The 19,004-nt window shown below is 36.0% G+C and overlaps 1 protein-coding gene across 1 annotated transcript in view; it reads left to right on the top strand.

The window, feature by feature from the left end:
• The window catches only part of LOC129264652 (protein farnesyltransferase subunit beta-like), a 32,939-nt gene extending 18,358 nt beyond the window's left edge, over window positions 1–14,581 (top strand). The window contains exons 7-12 of the mRNA XM_064102359.1: window positions 1,401–1,487; window positions 4,282–4,411; window positions 5,696–5,870; window positions 7,090–7,159; window positions 7,870–7,984; window positions 8,946–14,581. Of these exons, the coding sequence (XP_063958429.1) occupies window positions 1,401–1,487; window positions 4,282–4,411; window positions 5,696–5,870; window positions 7,090–7,159; window positions 7,870–7,984; window positions 8,946–9,038 (670 nt within the window). The 3' untranslated portion in view covers window positions 9,039–14,581. The remainder of the gene's footprint in view (window positions 1–1,400; window positions 1,488–4,281; window positions 4,412–5,695; window positions 5,871–7,089; window positions 7,160–7,869; window positions 7,985–8,945) is intronic.
• The last annotated feature ends 4,423 nt before the right edge of the window (window positions 14,582–19,004 follow it).

Below are 19,004 nucleotides of genomic sequence, written 5' to 3'. Positions count from 1 at the left end.
TGCCACTATTTTTATTTCATCCTTAAATTTTTTTTTTTAAGTCAGCAAAAAATATATTCTTTGCCAACTGGTAAATATTCACTGTGTTTTCATTCAAGTATTTGCCCTAAGTTTGACCACCATATTGTTTAAAGGTTGTCACTTTCCACTATATGTAGTACGGTAGTATGGAATTCTTCAGTTTAGTCTAATAGTGGAAGTCACAAACTACTGATCGTTATGAACTAGTGAAGTTCGACAATTACTACATGCACTTTTCCACAGTTGAATGATTTTATTTGGAAAAAGAGCAATATTTTGTGCATGATAAGCTTCACAAGTACAATTTCAATTGGTGATCCACCTGGTGTGTATTGTAAATTTAGTGCTGTCTGAATTTAATGGATTGTATAGAATGGGTTGCACGGTGTTTGGTTTGGATTCTTATTAGGATTGTGCTTTTTGTTACCAAGTTTCCATTGAAGGGACTTGTGAAGTAAATGTATTTAGAGTCTTCACCCAACAAGTAAATCACATCAAATGCAAATATGGACAGGTTTAGAGAAGTGATAGTACTTTAGATGAGATTATAAGAGAAAGGAAGACATGGGAATGGTCTTAAAGAAGGGAGCTGAAGACAAAGATAGGAAGGGGGAAGAGAAGGATGAGGTGGAGCTAATAGGGGATAGAACAAGGAAGAAGAAAGAAAGAGGAGCAGAAGAAGAGGAAGACAAAAATAACAAGAAGAATGGAAAGAGGAAGGAGAATAAGAGAGGAAGATGAGGATAATTGAGTAGAAGAAGAAGAATATGGTGATAGAAGAAAGAAGAGGAGTAGAAGAAGAGGAAGACAAAAATAGGAGATATTAACAAGAAGAATGGAAAGAGGAAGATGAGGATAATTGAGTAGAAGAATAAAAATATGGTGATAGAAGAAGAAAGAAGAGGAGCAGAAGAAGAGGAAGACAAAATAGGATATATTAACAAGAAGAATGGAAAGAGGAAGAAGAATAAGAGAGGAAGATGAGGATAATCGAGTAGAAGAAGAATTTGGTTATAGAGATGATAAAATATACAAAAGGATTTAAAGAGGAGCATGAACAAATGGAGGATCAGAGAAGAATAGGGTGATGGAGAGACAGATTTTGAGAAAGTAAGACAACAGTGCTGGTGATTTACGGTAGAACTTGAAATAGTAGAAAAAGAAAACTAGACAATTTTTTGTATTAATTGTATATTTAACAAATCTGTATGGATTAGTGCTATTAAAACATTGTGCCAAAGTATGTGACTTCATGTCCTCTTTGCTCCAAACTTGTTATTCAGTATTGGGGCAACAATAGTAAGATAAATATTGGTTTGGTATCTCTAAACTTTTTCTTTTATTTTTTTGTCATTCATTCAACTTTATTACCCCTCCAGAGGAGCTTATTGTGCAGCAGTATCTGCTCTTCTTACAAATGTAGCAACTCCTGACATGTTTGATGGCACACCAGAATGGATCGTCAGGTATGGTATCCAAGAATAGAAAGTTCAAAAGAATTGGTCTAGTGTGTAGAAAATGCATATGTAACAGTATTTTCAGGATGAACAACAGAAGATGAACTTCTAGAGATTAGGCCTACTGGGGAATTCAAAATTCTGGGTCTTTTCCATAAAGACTTACAATTACGGTAACTAACATGGTAGCAGGGTTCAGCAGCTAATTGAATTATTGTATCCATGGTAGTAGTCACATTGGCAAAGTTACCAAAGTCTTAACATGGGCCCCCTGCCCCAGACATGAGTCTTGTTATTATCAGAGCAATTTTAATTTGGAAAAATGATCAACATACAAAATGATAGTGATGATAATGAATGAAGAATAATGATAGACTGTCACAGACATATTTTATTCTTATGCTTCTTAAATAATAGCAATAAAAACTATTAAAATCCATTTTCATTTTCGTTTTCATTTTTCCCTTTAGTTGACAGTGACTCAATTGTGTACCACATTGTCTATGTGACATTTTTACAAGAATGTGCTTGTGATTGCATTTAAAAAAATTTACTATCCAGATTGCCTGTGAATAGTTAAAACAATTGAAGTTCAAATATTGAATACGCAAATGAAGTTGAGCATACTAGAAGCCTAGAAGGTGTGTCCTAATTATGTTTTGTTGGTAAATTGCCAATTCATCTAGTGCCAACTCGTCCACTCACCACATGGTCTACCTTCATTTAGTCTAATGAAATTCCATCCAACATTTCGTCTAACAACCATTTGGTCCAATCATATTTTTGTGTAATCACCAGTCTATGACCACTTGGTCTTACAACCAGTTGGTCTAATGTTTTATTTTCATTCATTTTGCACAATTAACACTTTAGACCAATTAGACCATATGGTATAATATGGACGAAATGGCTATCAGACCAACTGGTTATAAGATGAAATGGTGAGTGGACAATATGGCAATAAGACCATGTGGATAGTGAATGAACTGATGGTAAACCATATGATAGTAGATGAGTTGGTTCATTGGACGATTTGGCATTAGACCAATTAAAAATAAACAGTTTTGTTGCATAAGCTGTGACCACGTCTTCAACATTGAAATCTTAACCAAGATTAAGTTTTTGAAATTTCATCATAACTTTAATAGACGATATATGGACCTATTTCATGAAACTTGGACTTAGGGGTAATCAAGTATCACTAATCATGTAACACAAGTTTCAGGTCACATGATTAATGTCAAAGGTCACGGAAGGTCAATTAATTTATCAACATTGAAATCTTAACCAACGTGAAGTATTTGAAATGTTATAATTTTTAAAGTAAATGGATTTATTGCATTAAACTTGGACATAGGGGTAATCATGTATCACTGAACATTTTGCACAGGTGTCAGGTCACATAATCATATAATTTAGGTTAAAGGTCATTTTAGGGTCAATGAACTTAGTATTTCATTATTATCTAAATGGTGTTTTTTGTGAATAATAATTCCCAGAGCTGCCAACATTGGGAAGATAGAATCCAGTAGATTTCGCGGAGGTATGGTTTTGTGAGGGAGCGGCGGAACGTTGTCCCACGGATGGGAGTTTCGGGGAGCAAAAACACATTAAGAAAAAAAAAAACATTTGATTTTTTAGATAATTCATAAAAAAATGGATTCAACAAGAAAATACCTTTAATTGTCCAGAGGGGGAAGGGGCTGCAGTAGTGGTAAACATACATGGTAAATGAGCTTGCCTGGCCCTGCAAAGACTTATAAACTCTTTGTGGCCTGTTTAAAGTCTCTGAGGGATTCCTGTGAAAATTGTCACACAGTCCCATTCCGCTTGAAAATTATCTTTATATTTCGAAAAGTATTTTGTCGTCTTGGTCTTGGATGACTCCATCTCCATGATCTCCATGGTCACTGACAATGCGATTGTAGTGTGGATGAATCAGGACAGGGCATGCTTCGCACAGGCACAGCTCAGCCAGCAAGTGCCAGGCTAGCTCACTCCCGAAAGAGAAAATGTTCGAATCCGATCAACCCAAGTGAAAGTAGGGGAAATAATCTCCACTTTGCTTCTGTTCTTAAGGATTGTCAATAAAATTATTCCTGAAAGTAATCCACTTGTTAATCCCATGATTGATCCACAGTTTCAGCTCGAATAAGGCGCACACAAGCTTACGAAAAACGCCTCGCAGCGCTCGTGGACTTCCCTTCTCCTGGCGCGCGCGTGGAGGCCAGGCAGGGCCGGCTGCGCCGGGGAGCATCAGGGGAGCATGTGCATGGAGTGCCGCTGAAGTGTTTCCGTCGTACACATTGCAAAACCCGGAAATAAATGACTTGTTAGACTAGTTCACCAGTCGTTCAGTAAAATTATCTTCATTTACATTGGAAATCAATGTACGATTATACAAAAACTGGTATAAGCTACTGGGTAAAATGAAAATGTGATAAGGAGTTTCCACGTGGGTGTTAGGGAGTTGAACATGCTAGACTCGTAAAACAGTCGTTTGTATGAATTTTACAATTAACAGCTAAAAATCCTGATTATCCGGGAGATTTTGGCATGGGGTCGGGAGAACGGGAGATTGGATCGCAATCCAGTATTCTCCCGCAGGATCCGGGAGACTTGGAAGCTCTGAATTCCTCTTAGCTGTTTTCAAAGTCAGCACTGCTGCTATATTGAATCGCGTAATGCAGGCAAAACTGCCAGAGGTGTTGAGCTCAGAACAATACTTATAATAAACTTAAAGATAAAGATTCACTTTCATTTTCCAACTTAATTAGATAATTCTCTTGTATCTTTGAAACAGTTGCCAGACATATGAAGGAGGATTTGCTGGCCAGCCTGGTATGGAAGCTCATGGAGGATACACCTTTTGCAGTGTAGCAGCCTTGGTGCTATTAGGACATGAGAGATTATGTGATGTCCAAGGTTTACTAGTGAGTCAAAATTATCTCTTTTCATCAGGTGATCAGTCACATGACTTGAGGGATTATGTTAGGTCCAGGGGTGGTATTCTGAAAATTGTCTTAAATATTCTTGTAACTTTTGTTGTAACTCAGCATTGTCTGAAATCGGTATTCTGAAAATTAAGGACATCCCCTATTTTATCCCAGACACGCCCACAACTTCATCATCAACCAATCAATAAACTTTTTATATGCTTAGGCCAACCAATAGAAGCGTCTGTTCTAAAAAATGATTAAGCGCATTGTTGATATGAGGCGTAATTTCCTTGCGCCCCCTATGCTTATGCTTGTGCGCTTCTGTGCAAAAAATACACACGTGGTTGTTCGCATAGACATATTTTCTTTGAAAAGATTCATCATCTCAAATACCAATTTTTAATTGCTGAAAAGTCTACCAATCCGTCGTTATGTCTTTGAAATGTCTCCTTCTGTAAAACATGATGTTCTTGCGGGATGCAGCAAGAAAATATTATTGCAGACGGACAAATATCTCATGCAACATTAAGTTACAATAGCCCTCTACCTCTTGTAAATTTTCCTGTATTTTGCAAGAAAGTTAACAGACCGCAAAGATAAGAGAATTTTCAGAATACCTTTATCTCGATATGTTATCTTGCGCACAAGGATATTTATGCGCCATTTTTAACTGTACGCATAATTCTAGCTCTGACATCATATGCGCTCAGCGAAAGATACAAGAATTTTCAGAATATGGATTTTATTGTAACTCTTAAGATACAAGAATATTTCTCTTAAGATAGTTTTCAGAATACGGCCCCAGGGTTTATTAGGGCTTCAAAATTATATCATTGTCCATCAGGTGATCAGTCACCTGACATGAGAGATTATGCTTTGTCCAGGGTTTACTAGAGAGTCAAACTGTCAAAGTTATATTCTTTTCCATCAGGAGATGAGTTGCCTGACATTAGGGACTATATTATGCCCAGGATGTACTAGTGAGTCAAAATTATTTCCTCATTCAATCAGGTGATCACTCACCTGCAATCAGGTGATCAGTCACCTGACATGAATAATTATATGATGTTACTAATGATTCAAAAATCATGCTAGCATTTGTTCTAAGACTTGGTTTTAGAACAACTCCCTTTTCTGTCCTTATTTTTATTCACGGGTTCATAGTGTACCATTTGATGACAAAGCAAATAGATGATTCCAATTTTATTTTACCCTAATGTCAGGAAAATATATAAATATTTTGGTGTCTAAACAATCCTGTATATGTTCTTTTGACAGAGATGGCTTGCTATGCGTCAGATGCGATTTGAAGGCGGTTTTCAGGGAAGAACAAACAAACTTGTTGATGGTTGCTACTCCTTCTGGCAAGCTGGAGTATTTCCTCTTATTCACTCCATTCTCAGTAAACAGGATGATACAGCTCTTAGTATGGACTCATGGATGTTTGATCAGAGTAAGTGGCAGGAGTGGGATTTTGCAGTAGCAGGAGTACAATTGTAGAATTTAATATTTGTAACCCAATTTTACTTTTAAACAAATTAGAACAATCATAAAGTTCTCTTTTTTATGTGTATTTGTGCTCTTGGCTAAGATCAGGCAGTTGTTAAAAAAAATTATGTGCATCCTTCAAGTTTTTTTTGGGGGGGGATATTTTGTTTCAAAATTTAATATGATCCATCCAAGTATATAACACTGATTGGTGTATTGCTTTACTTTGAGCATTTTAAAGTGTGCTTTCAAGAGTCCTTTACTCATTTGTAAATATAGACATCATGCTTTTCTTAGTCTTTTTTTTTCTAAAGTAATACAGAGAGAGAGAGAGAGAGAGAATAAGTAAAAGAAATTTATGATGTGATAACCGTTCTGATTCAGTCAAGATATTTTACTTAAGTGGGGCCTTTTGGTCTGGTGGTTACGAATCTCGTCTTTCAATGAGAAGGATGTGGGTTCGAATCTCAGCCATGGCGTTTCTTTCTTCAGCAAGAAATTTATCCACATTGTGTTGCACTCAACCCAGGTGAGGTGAATGGGTACCCGGCAGGAGTAATTCCTTGAATGCACCAAGCGCCTTTAGCAGCTGGAGCTACAGCCGGGTATTATATAGTGTGCCATTGAATAGGAAACTAGATAAATCGGCACCTCATAAATGCTTTGTATTATTATTATTATTACTTCATGAAATCGCTGACTGAGACCCTCTTCCTTCTCAGAACCCTCCCCAAAATTGTCATGTTATTAGTGTGTTCAGATTTTTTTAACAGGAAAATTCAATAGGTGTTATATTATAAGTCCAGACTAAAGAAATTTTTTTAGTCTTCTGTACATTTCTATGAAAGGCCATGTTTTATCTTCTGAATATTCATAGCAAAGTTCATGTAAATTTTCTGTATACTCAAATGATTGTATACTCGTATTATTTCTTTCTCTTCATTTCAAAATTTTCAAATTTTCAAAAGAGCATGTAGATTTAAATAAGTTGGCAACTGGCACTCCATAAAAGTGTAGTATAAGTTAATCTTATGCATCAGTGATATGAGAATACTACTCAATGAGAATATGCCTATGTTCTGAAATTTAGTCTCAAGCGTTTTCTTTGTCTGTTTTCAGCATTGGTAGATATGGATGCTATATACTTTTTGTTTCTTGATTTACTTTTGTTATATCTTTTTCAGGAGCATTACAAGAGTATGTTCTTCTCTGTTGTCAGTATAATCATGGAGGACTTATAGATAAACCTGGAAAGTAAGTGATATGTAGATGCCCAATTCAAAAACTCATAATCAGTTGGCTTAACCCTAAATCTGCCATCCCCTCTATGTTTTGTGCAATATGTTGGCAGCACAATTTGCTGTTTTGAGTTATACATTTTGCAAGTGCATATCAGATCAACAAAACATATATTTATGTAAAGATCCAATATAATTGTGTTTCATTCCAAAAGTAAAAACCAATGATTTAAAAAATCAATATCATATTATTTATGACTGAAATTGTGTTAGAGACAATTTCTATTAGAAAAGCAATAAAAAAAACAAAGTTCCAGAAATATAATTGAATAATGAAAAAAAAACAATAAAACACAAAGAAAAATTGTTTTACTGATTGTTTGTAAAATAAAATTTGATCATTTAAGATATTGCAACATATCTTTGATTTTATGCATAAATTACATAATTAAGTTAGTTTTCAGAGAAATTGACTGTACAGATTTGTAGTTTATGTAGGGAGATATGTGTGTGCCGATTTTCGTTGTAAACATGCTGTAAATGGCCGAGATCTTAGGAGGGGGAATATTGAATATATAAGAAAAATTCTACAAATTCATATTTTTTCTTCAGTTAGAATTTCATCAATGTCGTTGCATCATATTTCTAGTCACAAAAGCATCCTAATGATTTTTGGGATTAGTTTTCATGCTGATTTTTTTGTTTGCCTACTGGTATCCCCTACAGGGCGAGAGACTTTTACCACACCTGCTATTGTCTAAGTGGTCTATCAGTGGCTCAACATTTCTTAGCTGGTCAACTCAGGGAAGATGATGTAGCTGGTGATCCCAAAAATGAACTTGTAAGTTTGAATTATGGGGCCGTTCTATATCTAGCTGTGTGTAAGTTGTGCGCAACTTAATGCATGACTGGTTATCTGCTCTTAATCAGGGGGGTGTTTCATGAAGAAACACCCCCTGACTTAAAGTCATGCGTAGTGCTGACGCTTATTGATCAATAAGCGGCAGTGCACATTTTATTCGGCACACAACTGGACATTTAAGTGTGAAACCTCATGTGAAACACCCCTAGATGCTCAAATATTTTTATTCTCGTTAGCTAAAGTTAAAATCTGATTTGTAAATTAATATTTTTGTGAAGGAATATCAGGGCCCCATCAGAGTTGCGATTGATCCGATCAATCACAACTATGGACGGCCAGCAACGTCAACATCTATTATGCATGTTTGTTCAAAATATTTTCTAACTATGATGCATATTCATGCATTCATTGTTTTCTTGAAAATTCACTGTGCTTCTCTTTGTTTACAAAGGACATTGTGCAAATATCCTGTAGAAAAAATTATGACACTGATGGATTACGACGATTGATCGGATCAATCGTAACTCTTTGTAAGACGGGGGCCCTGATAGTGCATCTTAATGGATTAGGGTAATAGGAAGGAAATTGACCCCCACTATGGAAAAGCATTGTGTGTCTCATTTAGTGCATGAACAGATCATCAGTCATTTGTAAAGTTAGGCATAACTTACGAATACCCACCTCTTATCATTATTTATCAAATCGTTGACAAAGTAGTCTCCTCCTTTGTTGATAAAACATTTGAATGAAAGGTCCAAGATGTGGCATCTACTTTTCACATTGTGTATATCAGAGGGGGGGGGGGTTGCTTTTTAGAGACAAAATATGTTATTAATTTCCTTTTTCTCATGATTGTATAGTATTATGGAATACAATAGAAATATTTTAAAACAAAGCTATGTTGATGAACTTTTAGCTTTGTTTTTTTTTCTTCGTACAGAGACCAACCCATCCAGTGTTTAACATCAGTCTTCAGTGTGCCCACAATGCATCACACTACTTCGGCAAGCTACCCATCCCCACCCCCAGATGAGGATACGTTGAGTCTGAGTCGTAGACTACTTAATCTGTATTATTATTATTATGCTATCCATCCACTGCTGCAATATGCATCCCCTATGGTAGTAAACATGTGTGAAATATGATGGGAATCAATCATCAGCGAGGTTTGACTGTACGTGATCGGACGATAAATCCTCCATGGACAATGACATAACAGTGACATGTCTTTTGTTTTTCAAGGTACCCCTATCGTTAACCCTTTGAACCCCGAAAGGCAAAAAAAACAGCTTCACCATGAACGCGCATATACCCTAAAAGCCGGAATACTGGCTTCAAGTCATGTGATTCTCTTACATATTAAGTGCAGTTATAGAATTTCAACTCCAATGATGTGGAATGCTAGTATGGCAAGCATTCTCCTCATTTATCATACCGCATTTACAAAATCGGTTTAGATTTTGTGAAGATTCTTTCTTAGATAATCTGCTCTACATTTCATTCATCTATCATTAAAACTTTACCCCACCACCCCTATAACACAGAAACCTATGTACTTCAGGTGGGGTATCACGACCCCGATTTCGTTTTCCTCGTTTAAAAGAGTGGTCAGCGCCTTGCAGCTTCCCATGAGAAATTATGGTATTTGATTTCAGATGTGCTTTTCATTATCTTACATAATAGTGTAAACAAACACTTACTGGGGCTCTGCCCAAAAGGAAAGGAGAAGTAGGAATTATATTTTACTTTTTTAAAGATAGTTTCATGTCCATAAGTCACTCATGATTTAGATGAAGACCGAAATGAAAGTTTTAACGAAGCAAAATGGCCCAGAATTGGCAATATAAACAATTTTAAACGAAACTGTCCTGACGAGTTGCGATGCGCTGGGCTCATAGAGAGTTAGCTGTGCCCTCTCCCTCAATCGTGCTTACCTCTGTCTCTTTCTCCCTCTCCCCCTGTCAAGGTCGCTTCTCACAGAGGGGGATTACATTGCGCAGCGCCTGGGCTTACTTTTCTCAGCTGTTTCCAGTAGTGGTGGATGCCATGTTTAAACGCAATGTTATTGTCATGGATTCAAGCATTACTTGTGAAAACCAGTGTGTCCCCATAGTGTTACAGGTGCATACACTTCCCAGTGTTATGACGACGCAACAATCATCTAACATGTGCAGCTCCAGAGAATGCGTCAGATTTGGGTGGACCAAACCATGTGAGAAATTAGGCAATGTGAGAGCAGCGTCCTAGTGCATGTGCATATAGCATCAACATTCATTGCCAAATAGGCGCATCACAAGCTTACAATCGTAAATCTAAATCTCTGCAACGTCATGGTCTAGTACTTCATAGAGTGAAGTAAAAATTGGATCAGAAGTAAACACACAAATAAGGGTTGTTATTTCATGGAATTTAACTTTTTCTAAAAAGAAAAACCTTTTGAACCCTAAAAGCCGGAATAACGGCTGCACCATGAACGTGCTTATACCCTAAAAGCCAGAATACTGGCTTCAAGTCTTGTGATTCGAAAGCAAGGGTTTTAGATATCAGGTGACCTTTAAAAATGACTTGATTTTAGAGATATTCAGTCGATAACTTCAGTTGATATTTTCTGAAGACGATTGGCTTTCATTTATAAGGTTTCAGCATAAAAATTGACCAAAACATAATACCCTACCAAGGAGGTACACGGCGAGTCGTGTACGGACTATGCGTAAGCAATTGTTGGAGTTTACTTCAGTCAAAACAGTAATTATGAGACAAAATTTGAGATTATCGTTAGAACGGAAAGCTAAACAACATCAGCAGGGCAGGGCCGGATATCAGCGGAGTAAGGAGCTGCTGACATGACTGGGCTCGAATCATGAGAATAGGAGATAATTTATTTCAAATGTCATGTGTTCCTTCGTTTTGCCGATAAGCTTTATATCTGGTAATAATTCAGGGTGAGGGTCACGACTGTCTCTAATAATTCAGGGTTCAAAATGTTAATAAGTAACATCAAAGTATTTCTTTCTGCCTTTATATTTCTCCTGGGCAAGAGTGTATGTACTTCTGTCAAATGACAACATCAACTGTCAAATGTATTACTCATGTGCTATACAAATCATAACTGGTATGTAATTTCTTTCTATAAACTGGTTTTATGTTTGGTCTATATAATCCAGTCTGAAATGAAATGAAATGAGGTCATTCTATTGAATAGCTTTAAAATGTACATTCCAAGAATGGTTTTGCAATCATGAGAGCTGAAGTAAATGGTAGTAGATATTCCTGGAGATTTTTAGGTATTAACAATTGCCGACTAAAGAGGTTCATCCAAATGGTGTGATGACATTTTGTTAGTAAAAAAAGAAATTTTACCTGTTTTGGTAAGCTTTCACTTGCTAGTTGTAAGCTTCATCAAGCCTTCATCATAGATGTGATAATACGCTCTTTCCTTGACATACTATCCCATTCTTACACTCTCTCGTGCTCCAACAGCAACCCGGCCGTCTTTAGCAAAGGTCTGATAAAGCTTGCAGCCATGCAAGTAAGAGCTTACAAACACATGTTAAGTTTCATGATAGTGAAAAATACATTGTTTTCTTACATTGTATAACATTTTCTGTTCTATGTAACATTGTGTCAATGTACATGTAGATGTCATGTTCAATGGATTTGTCTTTTTTTTTTTTACATGAAAATAGATGTTCATATATTCACTGACGCGACCATGATCATTCTAAATGCATAATATCACCTAAACTCAAGTTTGCTGAGTGCACATGACAATCAACTTTGCATGATTTGTCATGCTTCAAGAAAGTGAAAATGCCCATGTACATGAAGTGATTAGCAAATGTAATTATAGCAGTCTACTATTTGGTGAGAAAATCTTTCACCTCGGGATTACCCAGAAAATCTAGGGATCAAGGGAGATGCCCTTGTGCAAATAAAAAGTCCAATTTCATCGTAAAATATGTGTGCTCATTTTTTTTCCATTTCAGTTGAGCATTGATCTGAAATAGTTTATGTACATTGTATAGTTTCTGTATGTATAAGATGGTAAGTTTTTATGCGCTATGTTGGTATAATATAATGCTTTTACCAAAGTAAAGTGATTCAAGTATCTTGAATAAATGACTTCTAAGTAGTTTTGCAATTTAAAGTTTTAGCTCTGATATTTATACATGACAAGTAAGTTTCCCCTTAATCAAAATAGCACCCAAAAAAAATAGCGAAAAACGCTTTGATTAATGGCTCTCTGATTCACCAAGAGTGTTTCATATCACTCCTTGGTAATATTTTACTGTTCTAGTTGATAGGATTGTTGCTTTGATCTACATGGTCTTAAATATTAGACTTAATTAGAGCATCTAATCAAAATCATTCTAGTAGATTCAAGTTCTGGTGTGATGAATTGCAGAATAATTTGGATGATTTTATTTGATATTCATTTTATCACTTGTATAAAAAGGCTAGTACTTCAATTATGACATTTATTGATTTAACTATGGATGGCATATTATTGTGACAAAAAAAAAGAGTTTAACTTTAATTTCTTATTGTTGAAGCTTGTAATTAAAATGCTTTAAAGGAAAAAAAAGCAAAATATAAACCTTAAAACATTACATGAAATGAAAGAATGTTTTACTGTGTGTAACATATAGAAAACATGTGACTTTCATGTATATTTCTATTTCAAAAGTAGAAAAACATATAGTATAAATGATTTTGAAAATGCTTTTTATAAATGGAGACAAGCACTTCAATAAAACCTAGCATATTCCATTAAAAATGAATGCACCAATGATAAAATTATATCATGAATGAAACTTAACTTGTTCTATATATTAAAGTAGTATATCTATTTCAACCACTGCTCAAATAATGAAATGTGATGTTTTGTGTATGAAATACACAGGGATATACTGTATCATTGACAAATGTGTTGTAAATAATTTGCATGTATATTAAAAAGGTCTCAAGGCAATGATTGTTTTTATCGTAAAACTATTTTGTTCAATCTATGCATCATGTTTTGCTTGCATTTGTTTTCAGGTGTACATGGTGAGTAGCAAACTCTAGATCTGTGCCCTAAATAAAAATCATTCTCATAAGATTGAAAAAAGAAATGGAAATATTGTCATGGACAAAAAAGAATTTAAGAAAAGAACTTCAAATTCTGACAATCCATCAGGCATTGACCATTGATACCCCCTGCCACCCCCACCCCCCGCCCACAAAAATCACTAATGATACAGCAATACTTTATTTAGATTGAATAGAAATGCGAGCTTGCCTTCCATAAGATGTTGAAATTCTTCTCCAATCTGATATGTGCCAGATTTGAAGGCATGCAGGCCACATTTTTCAAGGTCATTTGACAAATACTAACAGTTAACAAGCATCTGCTATTTTGATATTCAGTGGAATTGACAACAAAACTCTGCTCCAGCCTGAGCTTTCAGTTTTCCATTGTTGCGTTTTGCTTATTATTGGAAAATTGCAAAAGAATTTAATTATTTTTTTGTAAGTCTGTGATTTTAAAGGTAAAAGACAGTAGTTGCAGCAAATAATTAATTCATGAGAAAGTCTTTAAAATCAAGGTTAACTGTCAAAATATTATCATACATATAGATCTGGAACATTAATGTAAACTTACCTTTGTAAAATCATGAAATCTTAGCTCTGTCAAAATCGATAATTCTGATGATCACTAACACAGAAAAGCATAATTATGTGGGACAGTGTATTAATATTGCTTCAAAGATACCAGACATTTAATGGAATTCTGTGCTTATTTTGCTCATTTTTCAGCAATTACGCATTTTCCTCCATGGCTATTTGGCACACATTTTTTATTCATACATACAAACACTTTGGTGGTAATTTCATTGGATTCTGTTCAAACTCATTTTGAGATCATCACCAAAACTGGTATTTATCTTTAACAAGCAGGTGTTGGTGTTGCCTTTGCATGGCCAAAAGTATAAGCTTTACTCAAAAGAAGATCATTTGGCAGAATAATCATTGTGTTCTCATAAAGATCTAAAGAAGTATTTATGTCTTCAATAAAAATTAGAAAAAAAAAATTATACCCACCCCCTCACAAATTATGAAATATGTCACTCGATATGTTGGACTTGGATGTGACTATCACATCCAAATCAGAGGTTAGCCTATCAAACTACCGTTTGTTAGGCTAACCTCTGATAAAAATATCTTCAAATTGCAGAGGTTGATTCATGAAAGATAGGTGTGAACAATGTTTAACTTAAACAGATGAATCACATGGCAGACAAGCCTCTGGCAAGCACTTTCAGCATTTGAAGAACTTAATGTGTGAAAAAAATGTATACAATTTCCAATTATATATGTAAACAAATGTCAAGTATGCTTTGTTTGTAACACGAAACCGGGGTTCGTCGTTCATTGTCGGATGTTGATCGTGATAATATTTAACGAGGCCAGAATGAACTTTCTAACTGCCAGCATCAAAATATTTTATTACACCTGTTAATTATGATTGTCTTCTGTCTATGCCTATGGCGTTATTACCTTGCTCTTGAAAATAAATACTTCATTAGAACTTTATACATTGAGTAATATGTATCAATAGTATTTGTAGTACATGCACTTTTCTTGTGCTCAAAGATCAGATAAAGTACTTGGGGAAAGTTAGAGCTTTAATCTGGAATATTCATTCATGTGACTCTGCCTAAGCGGAATCTATTGGGACTTCAGAAATTGGTTAAACTTAGGCGAGATTTGACTTAGAGGATGTTACTACTGACGTGTGTTTTGAATATTCTAAACTGAAATAATGCTTCATGTTTAATAGGTGTCCATTATTTGACCTGTGCAGTCTATTGTTTACTGGAGTTTAATTGTGAATTTTAAACACAGATGACCATTTTTTTCAGCAAAATTTGTTCAGAAATGACTATAATATCAGACATGTAGGTTGAGGTCTGTGCAAGGGTATTGTTTGAAACATCACCCATATGTAGAACCAAAGTTTGAGTTTTTCTATGCAGCAGAGTTTACCAAATACTGTTGGACATGAGAGGAGTGTGCCATCAACATTTATGTCCAACAAGTTGTCTGACAACTTTCCTTGATTTTGATTGGCCGAGGAGCACAGTTCCTATGGTAACTGTCTGATAAAACAGGACTTGTCAGATAAAATGTCTGACAATAGGTGGTTTCAAACCGCCTCAATCATGAGAATCCCTGTTAAATTACGAGAACTTGTTTAGGCTAAAAAGTACCCGTTAATTATTCCTGCATTCACACCGCCCCGAAACATACCCTACGGGAAAAGTTCCTGAAGTTACGAGCATGCGCATTATGGTCTGATAAGCAAGCAAGGTACAAGATTCAAAATTATTAGCTCAGCAGCCACCCATGGCGCCCGCGCCCAACTACACGCTAGGCTAAAAGTTCCCGTAAATTGCTTTCACATTGCCAAAATACCTGCGACCTTGGAAAAATCCCTGCGAAAGTTCTCGTAATTTTGACGAGTACCTACTATTTAGTGGGTATTTTCTTTCGGGAAGATGAAGCATAATTTGCTTTCACATTGCCAATATTACCTGGTATTTTCTGATCGGGGTAAATTTCCCGATCAGAAAATACCTGGAACTGACGAACTTCCGAGTCAGTCTGAAACCACTTAATTAGTCCTTTCATGACATGCTACCCTGTAATATGAATGTCCAGTGTTAATCTCTAGACCATTGTAAAGGAGGTGTCAGTTGATAAGTGATCATTTGGATCAATTTTACTAAAATTTCACTCAAAACATTAGTGGAATATATCAGATGATCTCTCGCATGGAACTCTAAATGGAAGCCAGACAATTTGAGACTTATTTTCATCAGTTTCCTTTTTTTACCACCAGTTCTGGGCCAATGTTAAACAGATACAATATATTCAATTCAAACTACAATTATAATTGGTCTAAATTTATGTAGTGAAGAGATCTTAATGTAAGTTTGATTTTAAATCTATTACAGCTGTTTGAGAAACAGGCCCTGACACCTCTTGTTAAAAGAGAACTCCATTTGGCCGTATTCTGAAGGTTGGTTTAATTAAATATACTAGATATGTGGTTTAACTATCGGTATCCAAATATGACACAAATATTTAACAGTAGATGTCTGGAAAATGATAACCACAATAGCTTAATTTCTTTGCTATTGAAGCATGGGGAAAAGATCCCAGTAAACATAAGAAACATGCAGTACAAAGACAAGAGTTTTTATATTTGTTGATTTCTATACTTCTAGCACAGACTGATTAGACTTTGGCTTCAGTTCAATCAGAGTTCAAAATGTATGCCTTTATTTTTCAAATTTGTGTATTCATTCAGCTGTATTTGCCAAACGTAATTAGTTTCCCATGAGTTTTCTCCATCTTCTTTTCTCCTGGTGGAGAAGCAAATGAGCAGCCAGATTGTCTTTCCTCTTTGTAGGAAATGTTGTAGAATAATTACCAGTATTGATTTCCAATGACTTTGTGCAAGGGTGCAATGTAGTTGAAATTGGCAAATTTGGTTTGATTATAACTTCAACTGACTGGAATATTAAATCTGTTTTTTTTTTACAATCCTACAGTTATAATAAAATACCACCATGACTTCTTCATATATGCATGCATTTCAACGCAAATTAGAGAGTGGTATCATTTCACGTGACAGCCGGGGAAACCACGATTCATGCATCACTTTCCCACTACAACCACAAAGCATGTGGTCAGTTGTGTTTTCAGTAAAAAGCAATCATGAACGAGGCCCCAGTTGTCAAATCTTGCATGAAATTTCTGTTGACTACTGGTTTCTGATGGCTAGTATTGTGGTACTGTTATGACATGAGGGACATTATATACCATGGCAGTTCATCTGAACAGATGAAGCATACTTGGTTTTATCGGACATGTTTTTCACATTGCTGGGATATTAGTGAGCATTTGAAGTCTATAACCATTACAATTAGATTGAATGTTAAAGGCTTGCAGGGGAAGTTTCACTATAAATACTTAGGGCTTTCAACCAGTGAACAAGATCACATTGATCGATCTGTTTGATACCGTAAGTCAGAAAAAATCTAGGAACCAGCAGGATTGAACTTATCATCTACTCATTTTTTTTTCCGACTTATCAAACAGATCGATCAATCCCGGGGGGGGGGGGGGGGGGGGGGGGGGGGGCACTCAAATTATTTTTTGATGGGGGTGTGTCTCACGAAACTCTGAAATGGGGGTCTAAGGAACTGGCTAAAAGGGTAAAGTATGGGGTCTTGGGAACTGAATGTATACTGCGGTGTGTGAAAAACAGGGTCTACGGAACGGGATCACGGCACTGTAGGTATAGCGCTGTGCATGCGCAAGCTATGCATGGAGCGGCTACTAGTTACATGTAGGTAGTTTGAAGCCATATGTGCATCCTCTCGCATGCGGTACACGGTGCTGGGGAACTGAGATGTTTCGTAACGGGGGTCTTGCGAGGGGGGCTGGGCGGCTTCTGAACTGAACTTTTGTCATTCAGAGTATCTAGAGAACTGAAAATTAGATCTGAAAAAGGAGGTCATCAAAGCGGCACGTCCCCCTAACTCCAATATATGTGAGTGCCCCCCCCCCCCCCCCCCCCGGTGATCAATGCGATTGTATTCACTGGGTGAAAGCCATAAGTTGCTCAAAAAACAAGATTTCATATCTATAGTGAATAAAACATTTACATATTCATATTGCATGATTATATTTAATTTTGAGGAGTAATTAGAAGTCCATTTCATGGTGCTTATGATCAAAATAGTGTCATCAAATTTCTTTTTTTTAAAGGAAGTAAAAAAAAATAAAGCAGAAATTCAGAAAAAATAAAATAAAAAGGAAAACAAATTTCCTACAGAATTGATCAGAAACTCACATGGTATGAAGACCAAAGTAAATGAGCAGTTTAGAGAATTTGTTTCATGAACTTCAGCATAAATAGTATAATTAATTCTAATTAACAATTTTGTGGAGTAGTTGAGCAACCGAGATCTTGGTGGGGCTGCATGGGTCCATCTCACTCCCAATCTTTTGGTTCTATAATTACTGGGGTCAAGTACAGATTCTAATGTCATGCAGTATAGTGATTTGAGAAAGGGTTTGTGCCGAATATATATTTTCTCTACTTGCATATCAATATGTTACTCTTCAATTACGTAATCCATTTTATTCATATTTATATATGGATACCGGTAAATGAATTGTTCTTTTGTCAGTTCCCTCCCTGGAGTTATGATCAATATACATGTACATTAAGTCGGGGGTGGGGGGGGGGGTAGCTAAAGAGGCCCTCTTTGACAAGGAAACCTTTTTATCTTTGTTATGCATTACATGTTGATTGATTTCCTCTCGAGAATGGTTTATAAGCATGTTCAAAGACATGAATGCTAGGTACGTTAAATGACTTCCAGGAATGTCTCCTGGGGTGACACCTGGAAGCTTCTGTCTTGCCAGACATAGCAACAAGTAGTGAATAGTCAGGATTCCAACTGTTAAACTCATTCATTAGCAAAAAAATTACTTATAGATACCATGCATAAATTGTGTAGGGCCACCACTAAAAAGACCCATAAAATTTCACATGCCCAGTCTACTTCAGAGCAATGCAACCTATGGCGGCCATATCAGCTGGGAGCTTACAAAGAAATGCATCTTCAATGGATTATACAATTAGCCAGGTGTGTTGCTATGAATAATCTTTTCTTAGGCATACCTGAAGCCCCTGTAAGAAATTGCCACAAAAAACAGCACCAAAACCATTTGTGTCTGTAGCTCACTGAATGATTTCCTTTAAATGCTGTAGTTAATGATAGGATATGGACCATATGTCACTCTGTTTTTTTACCATTACAATATTCAACCGAGCATTGGCTGTTTGTGAAGTACCATCATGCGATACTTAAATGGGATTTTGAGATTGTAATGGATCCATATTATACTGCAGACATCTTTGTGTTATTCTTGGCAT

Source organism: Lytechinus pictus, chromosome 7, assembly GCF_037042905.1.
Source record: "Lytechinus pictus isolate F3 Inbred chromosome 7, Lp3.0, whole genome shotgun sequence".
Classification (NCBI taxonomy): Eukaryota; Metazoa; Echinodermata; class Echinoidea; order Temnopleuroida; family Toxopneustidae; genus Lytechinus; species Lytechinus pictus.
Note: the sequence above shows the minus strand (reverse complement) of the source record. Positions and strands in the feature narration are given on the sequence as shown.